The sequence below is a fragment of the Agelaius tricolor genome, unplaced genomic scaffold (assembly GCF_023055355.1).
Source record: "Agelaius tricolor isolate 1412-34295 unplaced genomic scaffold, bAgeTri1.0.p SCAF_11, whole genome shotgun sequence".
In the NCBI taxonomy this organism is placed as follows: Eukaryota; Metazoa; Chordata; class Aves; order Passeriformes; family Icteridae; genus Agelaius; species Agelaius tricolor.
This window is the reverse complement of record NW_027269271.1, coordinates 7,096,871-7,112,819: the sequence shown is the minus strand read 5'-3', so window position 1 is coordinate 7,112,819 and position 15,949 is coordinate 7,096,871. Positions and strand designations below refer to the sequence as shown.

Genomic DNA, 15,949 nt, shown 5'->3' with positions numbered 1-15,949 from the left:
CGCCCCGGCCGTGAAGGAGGCGGAGGAGGGCGCGGGGCGGCCCGGGCGCGGCGGCCCCGTCCGCGCTCCCCCTGCCCAGCCCCGGCCATGAATATGTAACTCCCCTCTATTTCCCGAGCTCCATTGCGGAGCTGCCGCTCGCCATATTGTGCTGCGGGGGCTGCGGCGGCACCGCCGGCCACGGACTGAGGCGGCACCGGCGGGCGGTGAGCGCGGGACCGGGGCTCTCTGTCCCCGCGGGAGCGGGGCGGGTGCGGAGCTGCGGGTGCCTGGGCGCGGTGTCCGAGAGGGGCTGACCCCGGGTGGGGAGGGGGTCGGGGTGTCCGGGAGGAGCCGTGGCCAGCGGCTCCATGGGAGCCTGGAGTCCCCGTTGCCCGCAGGCTGGCTGTGCTGGGGGGCCGCGGGACACCGAGCCGCCCCCCGGGCCGGCGTGGGGCTGCCAAGCCCGGAGCAGCCGGGGTATCCATCTGTACACACATACCTATATGCACGCAGCTATCTCCCTATGCGTGCACGTAGGGATGCATATGAGATGCATGTGTGCAGCCCGGGAGCTGCAGGCAGAGGTAGAACGCGGCTCCATCGCAGCCGCAGTAGCGCAGCAGCAGCAGCCGGTGAGCGCGGCACCGGCGCTGCCATCCCCGGCCGGGGACAGCTCACGGACACGGCCCCGAGCCGCTCCCGTGGCTCTGCGCATCGCCCCCCTAAGCAATGCGATCCTGGTGTGATTTATAGCTCGGCCTTGCCGGTCTTTTGTCTGTCCCGGAGCCCGTGCCGAGCGGTGCTGGCGGGGCGTGATGCTCACAAACTGGGGCTGGGAGCCACCCGGCTGCTCCCGGGAAAATGTCGCTTCTCGCAGGGCAGCAGGTGCAGAAGGACGCTGTGCCGGGAGCTGAGGATGCGTCTCCTCCCTCCACATCGCTCCCGCTGCTTCCCGTACGAATTTAGCGCTTGCTTCTTGCCAAGTTTTGCATTCTGCAGGAGCTCTTCTGGATCGCTCGCCTTCCTTGCACCAACCCTATGGCACCGTGTGTGTATAAAACGAGCACTGAGCAATATTCTTCCCGGGATTTTTGTAAGCTGTTTGTTTTTCAGACCCTCTTCTATGGAAAATAATTGGATCAAGTGCCTAATTCCACAGAAATCCAGAGGACAGCTAGTAGAGAAAGATGATTTCCAGTATGATAATTCATAATCCAGCCCTGTTTGGAAGTGGTTGTAGCTCTGTGTGATAACTGTGCTCTGCACGTGGGCTTTTAAGGATTAAAGGGAATTGCTTGCGTTTGAAAAACTGACTGGTGTGCAGGTGAAATTATTGCTTGGGGAGAATTCTTTCGTCAAGTGTCATTCATTCAGTGACAAAGACTTGATTTGTCATAGGAGTTCCCTGCAGAGGTGCTCTGATTTGTATTCATCTGTGTTTCCATTAAAAACTTGTGTAATGAGATAATTTGACTTTCTTATACATCATGTCAAGCTCAGAGCTGACATTCAGCTGTCAGCAAAGACAGAGGCGCTGGCTGTGACAGCAGCGGATATGGATAAGCAGTATATTTTGCATTAAAATATTTATTGGAGATGGGAGGAATTTTTGCTGGACAGCATGAGCTGCAGTGTCAGGTACAAGTTTGTGGCTGGGTGTGACTGTGACAGTGCCTTTCAGCAATGACAGACAAATCGAGAGCATCTTTAAACCATTGCCCCCATGAATTGTCACTACAGTGCTTAATAATATTGTTGTCTGCATTCAAATTTATGATAATAGAGGGACACAGACATTGGAGGTATTTTTTCACTTCTTCCGTGGCTAAAATCGTTGGCCTTTGGCTTCAAAGCTCTGAAGCACCAGCCTTGCTGCAGCTGCCAAGAAAAGCACTTTCTGTCACGCCTTAGAGGTGAAATAATATGCAGGTGCCAACAAAATAAATTGCATGGGTTTCCCTTGGTCAATGATGCTTTGTGTTTTAGGAGTGATGAGTGGTAATGGGTTGAGTATAAAGACTTGGTTGGGTATCTTGGGTGATTGGAGCAGAATTCTGGCATTTTCAGTGCTCTGCTGTCATTGAATAGAAATACAGGCTACAGGAAAGCCATCAGTCTTATATGTGAAATAGACATTGGGCTAAGTGAATTTCTTCATCGTTCTTTTAACTCTTTCCCTTGCTTATAAAAAAAAAAAGTAATGGGGGAGAGAAAGGAGCTTTAAAAATGAGACTCCTGTCTGTGACTGCTCAGTTGTACTTTTCTTATGAGCACTGGATCTCCTCTTACTGAAGCACCAGCTCTAGGAACATGCATGAAAGAAGCATTGGAGTAAAGGAATTCCTTCCACTTTTTTTTCCTTAAATACCTTTTACCTATTTTTTTTCTGAATAGGTCAGCAGTTTAATAATGATGCAGACAGAGAGTAAAGAGATTGGTGAAGAGATGCTGCTGAGCCTCAGCTTGCTTCTGCTTGGTTTTCTGTTGATTGAAATGACTGGCTGTCAGAGCTGACCTTAAATTCTTAATTTTCGAAGGAATGAGCAGCATTTGATATTATGGAGCTGTTTAGACTTGTTGCAGTGGAGAAATATTTTAGGAATTACCCCTGTCTGCTTTCCCCCCACTTGTGGATCCTGGAGCTCTCTTGCAGACAGCAGGGAGTTAGCAGCAGCGCTCTGCTAACTAATTAAAACCTAATCATTCTTTACTCTTCACCTCTTGGGGGGAACATTGCACTGTTTTGTGTAAGTATTGGTTTAAACTGTATTAAGTGTTGCTACTGTAGTACTGTTCACAAAATGGACAGTCTTACTTGTGGGGGAGTCCTTGAAGCACAAATTGTTCTTTGCTGTTACCCAGCTTTAGGTGAGAGCTGCCCGCTTGCCAAATTCACTGTTTTACTTTTATTATGTTTATTGCAGCTATTAAGTCAATCAGACATAAAATTGCTTGAGTCTTTTTGTCTCTCAAGTGTTGTGGGGGAGTTTATTTTCTGTTTATTAATAACCAAGCTGTCTTTTTGTTCTCATCAAGAAAATTCTGTCGCTGTTGGCTGTGGCTTCGCTGCCAAGTGGGAGAGCAATCCTTATGGCTCTCTAACATAGCTCTTGGGAGGAACCTGGAATTCTGCACATACCTCTGGCAGAACCAGTCACAGCATTTGTGAAGATGCAAAAGATTCTGAATTGTAGTGCATGCATGTTCATAGAATTTTTGTTAAAATGTACAGAAAATTTAAAGGCCACAACAGAGGTACTGAAATAATTAAACTTCACCTTACTGATTGAAGTGCTCAGATCTTGCTTTTGGCAGCTGTTACTTCAAGGACACAAAAAGAGAGTGGTTAGCCTCAAAAAAATGTGCCAGCAGAGCAGGGCAAGGAAAAAATAAAAACTAAATCTCATTTAAAATATCCTAAGGCAACACATATCATGAATTGTTTGTACAGTTTAGTTGCTGTGACGGATTCAACTTCTGGAGTTTGAAGCTTTACTTTTGTTTGCTCCCAGAAGTTTTCAGTCCTTTATCCCTCCTGTTCTGATCTGATACAGCACTGAAATGAATTTTAGAAAGGAACTTTGGCTTTTCTCCTTCCCAGCTAGTGATTAATTCTGAAGTCCAAGGCTAATTTAAGAGATAAAGAACTTCATTTTTGAAACTCACCTGGGTAGTCACACGCATACTATGCAGTACCATGCTTGATAATATGAAAAACTTGGCATAAAATTCAACAAGCAGCAGATAAAATCACGATTCTACTCAGTCCCCCAGAGTTCTGCTTAATATCGTTGCTTCACAGGGCTAAATTATAGCTTGGTATTGGCTGTTTTCCTTTTTATATGAATTCTTGGCTAAGTTCTTTGGCACATTTGAGGTCAAGTGTTTGCCTGATCTATTGACCCACGTGAATAGTGAAAAGTTGCTGTTCCTGTAACAGTTTTAGGTTTTGTTTCTACTCCTGGCAGAAGGCATTAATGTTGTAACATATTTTCATACTACTTTGGACGAGATATAGGTGATGTGAAAGGCTAAGTTCCAGGATTTGAGCTCTAATCATTAAAATAATCTTACTGCCTGATGCATTAGAACAGTGGGTGACCTTTGCTTTTGTGTATGTGTGTGTACCAAAACCTGAAAAGTTTTCAAATTGATCATTTAAGATTAAAAAAAATAAGTCTAGGCTTTGTAATTTAGGAATAGCTTGGGTTTGACATGAGATGAGTTTGAGCAGGTGAATTCTGGACACCTTAGAGGCAACTGATGATATAGATAGTTCTCTGGAAATGTCATGGTATTTTTATGTATTCCAGTTTTTCTAACTGAGGAGATGTCTCAGAGGATAGGATACAGAACTGGGGATGAGGAGCTGACACTGAGGACTGAAGGTTATTGACAGGAATGAAGGGATCTGGGAGGTGGTGTGAAAGGGCCAGATGCATACAGAGTACAGACCTCGTTAGAATAAACTGAAATGTGAGCCTCAGCTCCACAGGAGGGATGTACCTGGGCTCAGGGTGCTTCAATGCTGCTATACTTTCCTGCTGTAAATACACAGAGAAGCACCAACCTAAAATCAGTCACATCTTTGTGTCATGTCTGAAAGCACATGGCTGTTCCCAACACTCATAAAACAGCCTGGAGGTTGATCAACAGTTTAATTTGGTACTTTATTTTCCCCTGTTGCCCTTGACATCTAAACCAGGAGGATTATCTCCCTTTGGACACTTGTGTCAGCATAGGATTCATGGAGCCCTTCCAGAGGTGTCCAGATGCACAGCAGATGGTTTGTGTGAGGTCACACTCCAGTGTCTCCAGGCCAGGAGCAGCAGCTTGACAGCCAGGTTGGAAATGCTGCCCAACTCCATGGGTTGATCCATCTCAGGCCAGGGAATTGTGAGTGGCTGTGAGCTGGAAGATTCCATACCTCAAAGGCAAAACACTTTCTTAGGAGAGTAAGTAACAGCCAAGAAGCTGTAAAAGACCATGTGCTTCCAAGGTTTCAGAAATGCCACTATCATTTTTTCCCTCAGTCAGATGTCATCACATAACTTCAGAGTGAATACTAAACATACTAGATTATAACCTAGTACCAGTTGTCCTGGATTACAGCTGGATGTAAAGCTATCTGAACTGCCAGGGAAGTGCAGGGGAGGTTAATTCCTTCAGATAGTACCTTCCAGATTGTGTGGATTTTTTTTTTAAATCAAGCTCTAAGCCAACAAGTAAAACCAGAAAAAACCTTAAATTTCAGAATGCTTTAATTGAATAATTTGAAATGAATGATTGAGTTGAGCACTCTGTGAAAACGTGCAGTCTGTTCCCAATACTAGTCATAGTGTGAGAGTAAAACTTAAAGCTCTAAACCTGTTAAATTTCCAAGTAACTGCACTATGAATACCTGTTTTTAAAGGAATTAATCCTGAGGAAGAAAACCCAGAAATGGTTGAAGGTGCTGTTGAATTTGGCACACTGAATAGAGGTCTGACTGTCTTACTGTTTTAAGTCCAAATATTTACCTTTTACAACTTGGAACAGAAATCAGTTATTTCTAAGATTTTAATACTCTCTATAAATATGTGTAATCTTTTTTTTTTTTTTTTTTCAAGAGCCTGATGCAATTTTTTTCCTCATAAGTGTTTTTTTTTTCATGAAAGTATCCCAGAAAGTTGAATGGGGGTGGTGTGGTTATGGTCACACCTGAGCTGGGTTTGTGGGTTCTCTCTCCAGCTGCTTGGTACCACTCCAGCCTTTCTCTGATCTCAAGGTGTGCTGACACAGCCACACTGCAGATGCTCTCTGGCCTTTGTTTGGGCTAAAACAGGCCCTGCAAAGCATTTTGGAGCATAATCCAGGTAGTGAGGGATCCCTGATGGCATCCCCTGCTCCCTGTTTAAAGCAGGACCACCATCAAGGTTAGTGCTGGGCTAGAGCTCAGCAAATGTTACATATTCAGACCTGACACTTTTCAGCAATAGGACTAAGCAGCTTTTACTCACTAGTGGATCTGAGGGTGGAAACCTGTGAAAGATAAGCTAGGAAGGGCAGGAGCAGAGAAATGGTGGTGCTGAGCTCCTCCTTTGGCTGCCCAAAGATCTGGCTGCTCTAAGTGCTGTCAGCTGGATTTTATTTTTACTGGACAGTTTCAGGAGTGGGACATCCAAATTCCTACCCTACTTCAGCCATGACTATGTTGGAGTAAATAATTAAGTATATTTCAGTGTAGGAGGTTGTGAAGTAGATGTGGTGTTACAAGTGTGGATATTAGTCTGCTGCAGTTTTTTGTGCAAGCATATTTGGAAGAGGGACATCCCAGCATAAATTCCCCAGCCAGTGAGCAGGCAGGAGATCCAAGGGCATCAGACAGGGTGTTCCTTACTGTTATTTTTCCTGTAACTGCCTGTTTTCCAGTGCTTCAAGAACAAGACTCACTTTCTTAAATTTTTAAATCCCAACTGGTTTTCTTCAGATTTGTTGAGGTGCAATACGTTGATTTATCTATCATCTCTGGCTTTGATGGTGACAGATGTGTGTCCCCTGTAATTATGGAGTTTGTGCTCAGGGTTTTTGCTGTGCCTGAAGACTGAGTCAGTCTGAAGGGTTGCAAGGGTCCATATAATATTGATTAAGGTGGTTTCCTGAATGATTGACAAGAATGGCTCTCTGGCCACAGCATTAATCCAAGCAACTACTGCTTGTTGGTGGCTCTGAGAGAGAGAGAGAGGTTTGATCTGCCAGAGGGCAGGGTTAGATGGGATATTGGGAAGAAATTTCTGCCTGTGAGGGTGGGCAGGCCCTGGCACAGATTACCCTGAGAAGCTGTGGCTGCCCCATCCCTGGGAATGTCCAAGGCCAGGTTGGATGGGGCTTGGAGCAGCCTGGGATAGTGGAAGGTGTCCCTGCCCATGGCAGGGGGTGGGACTGGATGGTCTTAAAGCTTCCGTCAAACCCAAAGTATTCCAGGATTCTGTGATTCTAATGAATAGACATACTACTGGATATGGCTATTTTATGTCAGGCTTTTTCCCCCTCCTTCTTCAAAAAGAAGGAAAATACCAAGTGAGAAAACTCTGATTTCTGTGCCTGGATGAAAGTAGATCTAATACTCTGCACAGCTTATCTTGCTTTTCCCTTTACAATTAATTAAAGCTTATATAGTAACCTTGTTCTCCAGAGAGTTTGGGACTTTTCATAGGGAACTTAATGAGTTGGAAAATAGATTATAATGTGTGTGGTAGATGCCAATAGAAAATGAATTTGGCTGCTGAATTGAAGGGTCTGGAAACCCAGATTTAAAGAAGGAATAAAAGCACTTCTTCCACCTACAAAAAAGGTCTGCAACTGCAGTCTTGCCACTTACATAGTTACAATTATTTTTTTAAACATACCACTCTCTGGGATAAGTTTTCCTGCTCAAGGCAGGCATTTTTTGGAGTCATAGGAAGCAATGCCTCCTCTCCCCCAATATAATAGTATTTTCTGTTCAGAAACATAATTTTCTTCTGTCATTTTGACCAGACTTTTCCCACATCTGCAGTGACTCTGTGTGGTAATATTGCCTCATATCAGACAATAATAGTAAAATTTTGATAGAACAGCAGAGCAATTTCTCTGGGTTTTTAAAATTATTATTACTATTTAAATTATGCAGTGACTGGGTTTTCTCTTGATCTTTCAAGAGAAAGTATCCTTCAAACTTCTGCTGGGCAAGCCCATGGGATGTGATTTGAAGAAGGAAAAGCCCTCGTGGTGTGCTCCAGTGAGCACATTTGACTGGTGTGCTGTGTCCTGTCTCATTTTGCCCTTCCCTCAGTGTAGGGAGCAGACCCTGCCTGACCCATGTGCGTGTTTGGAAGTGGATGTTTGAGGAATATTTTCCGCATCAGGCGGCATTTGTGGCCCATGTTCTCTGGCCTTCAGTTCTGTGTCACTTTTGTTGAACAACTGAATTGATTTTTGCCAAGTGTTCACGGCTGAGCGGCTCCCCCAGTTCTCCTGGAGTGGTACAAGCAGGGGATTATCCTTGTGTGACACAGCAGAGCCTGGTACGTGGCGGGACTGCTGTTCCCTGGAGCCTCTGCTGGGCTGGACACGCGCTGCTGTGGCTTGGGAGGGGAGAGGATCCTGAGCCAGCCTCACCTGAGTGCTCAGCCCCTGTCCTTTCTTTCCCCAGCCATGTCTCAGGCCGTGCAGACCAACGGGACGCAGCCTCTGAGCAAGACCTGGGAGCTCAGTCTGTACGAGCTGCAGAGAACACCCCAGGTAATCACAGAGCTCTGGGACTGCTGGGCTTGGGAGGCACCTCTGGAGGTCACCCAGTCCCGCCCCCTGCCCAGGCAGGGTCACCAGAGCAGGTGACACAGGGGCACATCCAGGGGGGTTTGGATCTCCAGAGAGGGGGACTCCACTCCCTGGGCAGCTGTTCCAGGGCTCTGCAGCTTCCAAGGAAAGAAGTTCTTCCTCGTGTTGAGGTGGAGCTGCTTGTGTTTTGGTTTATGGCCATTGCTCCTCATCCTTTACATCCTTAGAAACATCAGAGCTTTACCCACTGGCAGCTCTGAACAGAGTCTGGCACTGTTATATTGATGAGGTTCCCCTCTCTGTCCTCTCTCCTCCAGACTGACCAGGTCTCCCACAGTCTTTCCTTATCAGAGAGATGCTCCAGACCCCTCATCAGCTTCCTGGCCTCCCCTGGACCCTCTCCAGCAGCTCCTTGTTTTTATTGCAGGGCTGGCAGCACTGGGGTTTTGTGTACTTGATGTGTTTGTGTCTCGTGTCTCTTTGCTGTGTTCCCTTGGGTAAAACACGCTGTCTCCATGAGGAAGGGACTCAATCCCAGGAAAGAACCTTTCCTTTCTTTGCTGCCAGGAAGCCATCACAGATGGCCTGGAGATCGTGGTGTCCCCCAGGAGCCTGCACAGTGAGCTCATGTGTCCCATCTGCCTGGACATGCTCAAGAACACCATGACCACCAAGGAGTGTCTGCATCGCTTCTGCGCCGACTGCATCATCACTGCCCTCAGGAGCGGGTACGTGAGTGCTGCCAGGGGACACTGCCAGGGGACAGGGAGAGGACACTGCCAGGGGACAGGGGAGGGGCACTGCCAGGGGACAGGGGAGGGACACTGCCAGGGGACAGGGGAGGGACACTGCCAGGATGCGGTGGGGATGACACTGCCAAGGCATGTGGAGGGGACACTGCCAGGGCATGGGAATGGGACACTGCCAAGGCACGGGGAGGGGACGTTGCCAAGGATGTGACACTGCTGGGAAGAGGGATGGGACGCTGCCAGAGGACCAGAAGGGGATGCTGTCATGGGTAGGGATGAATACCATGGAGGAAAGAAGGCTCGGACAGTCCATTGCACTGCAGGTGTAAGTGTCCTTGGCGGGGTTGATGTGGGACAGTCACTGTGTGCTGGGGGTTTCTGAATGTGCAGCACACTTTTCAAATCCTGTTTTTCCATTTTCAGCCATCTCTGGAAGACAGATCAAATTGCTTCCTTGTGAAAAATAATTTCATAATTCTGTGTCTTGCAAGGAGTTGAAGTCCTTTTTTGTATTCTTTTTGTCCCTTAGATCCAGTAACAGTGAAACAAAAATACACATTACTGACAAAAATGGGGTTCATTTCCCTTATTCTTTCTTTTCCTAATGATATATTTCAAATTATGTGGCCCTCAGCCACTTCAAATTATGTGTCCTGTAAGTGTTGGAAAAAATGGAATCATAGAATCCCGGAATGGTTTGTCTTGGAAGGAACCTTAAAGCTCATCCAGTCCCACCCTTGCCATGGGCAGGAACACTTTCCACTAGCCCAGGTTGCTCCAAGCCCCATCATGGCCTTGGGCACTGCCAGGGATCCAGGGGCAGCCACAGCTTCTCTGGGCACCCTGTGCCAGGGCCTGCCCACCCTCACAGAGAAGAATTTCCTCCTAAGACTATACCTCTGTATAATTTCCATTAGACATCCATTTTTTCTAGGTAAAAATCCATCCAGAAAATGAAGAGAAGAAGGGAACTTGGGACTTCTGATCTCTTCAGTCTAAATAGTTTGCTCAAACATACTTTAAAATAAAAGAGCAGCAGGGAGAGATCTGTTTGGGATCTTTGTTTAAATATCTGTAACTACCTGATGTGTCAAGAGACAGAAGCCCCTTTCCAGATTTACCATAAATTACTGTGCCTTAGCGAGCACCTTCACCAAGAATGGAAGCAACAGGGCAGAGTTTTGTTACTGCTGGAGAGTTAAGTGTTGTTTGCTTCCTTCCTGCCCACGTCCAGGAACAAAGAATGTCCCACATGTCGCAAAAAGCTCGTTTCCAAAAGATCCCTGCGGCCAGACCCCAATTTTGACGCTCTCATCAGTAAGATTTACCCGAGCCGGGATGAGTACGAGGCTCATCAGGAGAGGGTGCTGGCCAGGATCAGCAAGCACAACAACCAGCAAGCCCTGAGTCACAGCATCGAGGAGGGATTAAAGATTCAGGCTATGAACAGGTACATAATCACCTTGTTTGCCTTTAGGCTAAAAATACAATGCCTGGCCTCGTGCCCTGTGGAGCTTGAGAATCTGTTCTTCCTCTGGTATCTGCCCAAACAGTTTCTAACCTTTGGCAAAAGGATTTTTAACCTTTTATCTACTATCAGAAATCTCTGTATCACTCCCTGCAACTTCTGTTGTAGCCTGACAGAAACTTCAGCTTAGCTTTACCCAATTATGGCTGTCATGTCTTAGATAAGAAACCATAACACCGTGAATCCTGTACCAAAATGCTACCCTTACGCACCAGTAAATGCACAGAATATCAGGACTTAGGGCTTAGTTGTGACTTAATTCACAGGCTGGAATATGTGGTGTTTACACCGTGGTGAAATTCCAGATGTGCATTTAAACCTAAGAGAGCCAGCTGGGAGAGAGGCCCTAAACTTTGCATGATAAAACGTGGTGTGATTAAATAATTCTAATCACATGTGGATAATTCTAATAATATGTAATAATTCTAATCCATGCTTGGATGAAAATAATGGTCTGCAATTGCCTGAAAAACAACTGTGTGAAGTTAAAACATAGCTAAAAGGGGTTTGAGGGACATGAAAAAGTGAATAGTTCTGTCTAAGAGTATCTTTCTCTACTAAAGAATTAATATTAGTAATTTTTTTAACTTTAAATCTCTCTGAAATGTTAAGTGCTTGTGTGTGCACGTGCCTCACTTGGGGAGGAGGTGTGTTGTGACCTGGCTGGATTCTGGGTGGGTCAGGCTGTATCTCTACCTGTTTGTGGCCAGGTTGCAGCGGGGCAAGAAGCAGCAGATTGAGAATGGCAGCGGGGCCGAGGACAACGGCGACAGCTCCCACTGCAGCAATGCCTCCACACACAGCAACCAGGAAGCTGGGCCCAGCAACAAGAGGACCAAAACCTCAGATGACTCTGGGCTGGAGCTGGACAACAACAACACCACTGTGGCCATAGATCCCGTGATGGACGGGGCCAGTGAGATCGAGCTGGTGTTCAGGCCTCACCCCACCCTCATGGAGAACGATGACAGTGCACAGACAAGGTCAGTGGCATCTTGCCATCTCCAGGTATTCTGCTGCTATTTCCTGGTGATTTGGTTTTCCATCACTTTTTGGGGCTTCTGAACATCAGTTTATTTCAGTCATATCACACCCTGTTTAACTGTATCACAGGATGAAGTGGCAGGGACCTTAAAGCCCATCCAGCGCCACCCCCTGCCATGGGCCGGGACACCTTCCACTATCCCAGCTTGCTCCAAGCCCCATCCAACCTGGCCTTGGACACTTCCAGAAATCCAGGGGCAGCCACAGCTTCTCTGGGCAACCTGTGCCAAGGCCAGATACAAATAAGCATTCTCCCCTTCTTTCTGTTCCAAGTTCAGATAGATGGTACTGCTCAACTATTATAAAAAATACGGTCATAAGCCGTTTTAAGCCTTTGATCACAAATAAAGATGTTTTTAAGGTTTTCTAGTATTGCAGTTCAGTAGTGGGATGATAGTGTTATATCAGCCCCTTTCTACTTACTCTAAGATTCTTTGGGAATAAACAAACCTTGTATAAGTGTCAGCAGTTTCCAGAGCAGCTTTGTGTCAGCAGGATTTGCAGGCTGGCAGCTTTTCCTGACTTTTTTGTTCATAATCCAGTCCAAGCACAGATTGCAAGTTTTGGCTCACAGCAGTGAGTAGTTTTATGGTGTTTCCTCAGGTCTTTTCTTGGCTTTGTCTGCTGATGAGACATCTCTCTGTGATGTGTGTAAATCTATGCAAATCTTCAGCTGGGAACTGTCTGTAAAGGCCTTTTCACAGCTGACCTTTAATATTTGGGGCGTTGCAAATGGCTTTTCCCACAGCTGCTGCTCAGTCATTACTGACAATCTTTGGAAATTCTTCTCGGCTGCTGTCACAGGTACATCAAGACCTCGGGCAATGCCACAGTCGATCACCTGTCCAAGTACCTGGCAGTGAGGCTGGCCTTGGAGGAGCTGCGGAGCAAAGGCGAGTCCAACCAGATGAACCTGGACACGGCCAGTGAGAAGCAGTACACCATCTACATCGCCACCGCCGCCGGCCAGTTCACCGTAAGCACCGCGCCGCCCCTGCTCCAGACACGCTGCTGGGAGCAGGGGAAATGCATGGCACCAGTTATGGAGCAGCACAGCAGCTGCTCTTTGGGAAAAACTTAGCTGGTAGAAAAGGAGGCATAGAAATTAATTGGGGAAAAGGCAGCGATAGCACCAACCGTGACCCAGCTTACGCGCTTGAGAATCTTTGTGGTTTTTAGCTTGTAACTTGTTGTCATCTTATTGCAAAGCTCCCATAGCCTCTCAGTGATTTCTCGTGTGCAGCTCCTTGCAGCACTGACTCCTTCCTCACAGCACAGCCAACAAACTCCAGCTCCCTTCTCACCCAGCTAACCCACTCTTTTGTAGCACTCATCCTTATTGGACACAGCTGTGGCCTGTTAAGGGCAGGCCTGCTCCTAATCTTTGGTGATTAGTGCAGCTGCAACTCCTCAGGGGTGAGATTACTTTCTGCACTATCTTTATTTTCTTACATTCTATCCCCCCACAACTTGTGCCACATTACCGGTGACTCCTTCAAGTCAATACATTTAAGCATTGATTTAAGTAGCCTGCTTCACCGCACAACACCAGATTACTTAATTTATTCCTGTTTTGCTGTTCTCTTCTAGGTGCTAAATGGGTCCTTTTCCCTGGAACTGGTCAGTGAGAAGTACTGGAAAGTGAACAAACCCATGGAACTGTACTATGCCCCCACCAAGGAGCACAAATAAGTGCTGGGAAACTGGGATGGAACTAACTCTTTTTATAGCTACGACTTCTTTAATATTAAAATAAGGCACCACCAGTATCTTCATGGACAACACACGTGGTGCCTTCAAGCACTCTTACTATACTCAGTAATATGACTAGACAGTATTCTGGGCTGTATTTAATTTAGTCTTTGGGTTGGGTTTTTTGGTTTTTCCCTAGGAGACTAAATGACCTCCAGTGCATTCCAGTGTTTGAGATGCTTTTTTGTTCCTAATGCATGATATCTGATCCAGTGTTCCGGTTTGGAATGGCTTCATTTTGTCCAGGTAAATCTGGATTTCTGCTCCATCAGTTATAGTAGCCTCTGTGAAGTGTGGAGTGTTGGGTGGCCAAGGAAGTCTGTTCAATAGTAGCATATGCCAAGGAATGTGTTAAATGTTGGAATTTGGTGACTGTTACCCATCTGAAGAATTGATTGGTAGAGAATGGGTTTGGGATAGTCTTGCAGCCAGAGGTAATCTGATTCCCTAGGAAAGGTTCATTAAGATATTTTCTTGTGAACAAAGGTGAATTTTGCATCTTGTGAGAGGTATTGCTGCCCATGGCAGGAGCTTGGACTGACATGGTATTTAAGGTTCCTTCCAAGTCCAACCATCCTGGGATTCCAAAGACAGCTGCAGTGAGAAAACTGACACTTGAAAACCTTGCTGTTTACTGGGCTTAATTTAATACTTCAGTGCAAAGTGGTTCATCAGATTGGCTTGGTTTTGTTTTTAATGGCTATTTCAGTCAAAAAACACCCAAACAGCCCAAACCCATAACTCTTCCCCATGCAGGCCATGCCAGTCTTGATTCCTGCCTGGTCCTTCCTGCAATGTTGCCCTGTCCTCACAGCTGAACTGAAGGGAATCTGGATGTTTCATAGCCCTGCTCTGTTCCCTAGAGTAGGATCTCTGTTGTGAATATGCTGTAAAGAGTTGTCCAGAAAACTTTTTTGTTAAAGCAAATCCCCCAAATTCCAGCACATAGCCATCAAAATGCTTTGCTTTGGGAAATGGTGCCACCCCAGCAGGGACCTTTCCCAGTGTCAGTAGGGAAGACTTCAGTTGTAAGCTGCTCCAAGATTCTACTTTTGTTACTTTGCCATAGCTTTAACAAACATGGCTTAGCACTTTGGAAGACAACTTCAGTACTTGACAAAGTTTACCATTTAGTGTCTTACTTTTAGGGTCAAGTTTCCCAGTGTGGCAGTGGGCTGTGCTGTAAGGCCCGGTAGCTGCTGGTCATTTGCATGCACCCTGGTTCTGGACCTTGCTGTGGCTCTGAGGGGGCAGCCTGCCCTGTTCCACGTCCTGTCTGAAGGGAAGCTGTCACCACGAGGCTCCCTTTGCTCTAAGATTTGCTCCCGTTTGCCCCTGAGGCTCGAAGGAAAAAGAGTTGGTGGTAGGTGGGAGGCACCAGGCTTTACTCCAGTGTGTGGTTTACACTCCTCCTGTGTCCTGCCTGGACTCCCACTGGCTTTGGCATTTGATATTAAAGTATTCTGCTGCTTGGGGATTCTCCTGGGAAGGACTTGCCCTTCCCTGGCTCTGGGCTTTCCTAGCACTTGTAAATAGTGTCCCTGCTGGCTGCTGTTCAGATCAGCTTTATCCCACTGTGGAAACTGCACAGGCTTCTTTGAGTAACTTAATTATTTCCTCTGACTGGAAAGCCTTGGGCTTTTGTGATATGAAATGGAAGAGTTCAGGCCCCAGAGCACAGAGGGGCAGCTATTAGGGACCTGTTTTTGCTGACTTTGTGAAGCGTTGCTGTATAGACTGTAGTGCATGTCCACGGAATATAATGGGGGGTGGGGGAGTGGCTGTGCTAAATGCTTTAAAGTTACTGGGGAGAACTTCTAGATTAGTGCCAGCATCCCTCCTGGGGGGAGCTGAGGGGAGGCAGTCCCTTAAGCAAGAGAGGTGTTGTGAAGCTGAGCAGTTTGTCTAGGAGCTGTCACTTTGTCTCCAGTTCTTTTGAAAAGCGTGAGAGAATGTGAAGCTTTTATTTTCATGTTGTAGTGAATTTCCTGAATATTTATGTTCTTTAAATATTATATATATAATGTAGTTGTTTGATTAAACCATTGATTGCACTGTGACTCTTTAGTGCTATAAACTATTTTATTTTCAAAATGCCATTATCTTCCCCCTTTTAAAGCCATGTTCTTTTGTAAGTACATAATGTGTGTCACGTACGGGTAAGCCTAATATCCAACTAAAGTATCTCCTATCCAACTAAAGTCCCACTGAAATGCTCAAATTGACAATAAAAGCAAAAATGTTATCAACAGTCTGTTGGGAATTGCAGTGCTGCTTCCTCTTCTGGTTGATGAAGGACCCCCTTTGGGCAGTGTTTTTGTTCATGCCATGCAGGCTGTGCAGATGCAGCTCAGCTCCACCAGTGGTGGCTGTTACAGACCCTGAGAGCAGCTCAGCTCCTGAGCCTTGAGTGAGAAAAAGGGGCACACAGAAGGTGTCAGCTCTTCCACTGACCTGTCACAGGTGCTGCTGTTCCAACCAGATCCTGCAGCCTGAGGAGAAAGGGATGAAGGATTTTCACAGCACTCTGGTTAAACCCAGCAGCTTTGGGTGCATTTAACTATTAGGCAGCTTCAGTCAAGAGCAGCAGAGA

At 46.4% G+C, this 15,949-nt stretch overlaps 1 protein-coding gene across 1 annotated transcript; it reads left to right on the top strand.

The window, feature by feature from the left end:
* Nucleotides 1–56: 56 nt before the first annotated feature.
* RNF2 (ring finger protein 2) lies at nt 57–15,607 on the top strand. Its single transcript, XM_071435962.1, has 7 exons — nt 57–206; nt 8,156–8,244; nt 8,851–9,011; nt 10,267–10,482; nt 11,271–11,543; nt 12,409–12,580; nt 13,195–15,607. The coding sequence occupies exons 2-7, from the start codon at nt 8,158–8,160 to the stop codon at nt 13,294–13,296; spliced, it is 1,011 nt and encodes a 336-aa protein (XP_071292063.1). The 5' UTR covers nt 57–206; nt 8,156–8,157; the 3' UTR covers nt 13,297–15,607.
* Nucleotides 15,608–15,949: the final 342 nt, after the last annotated feature.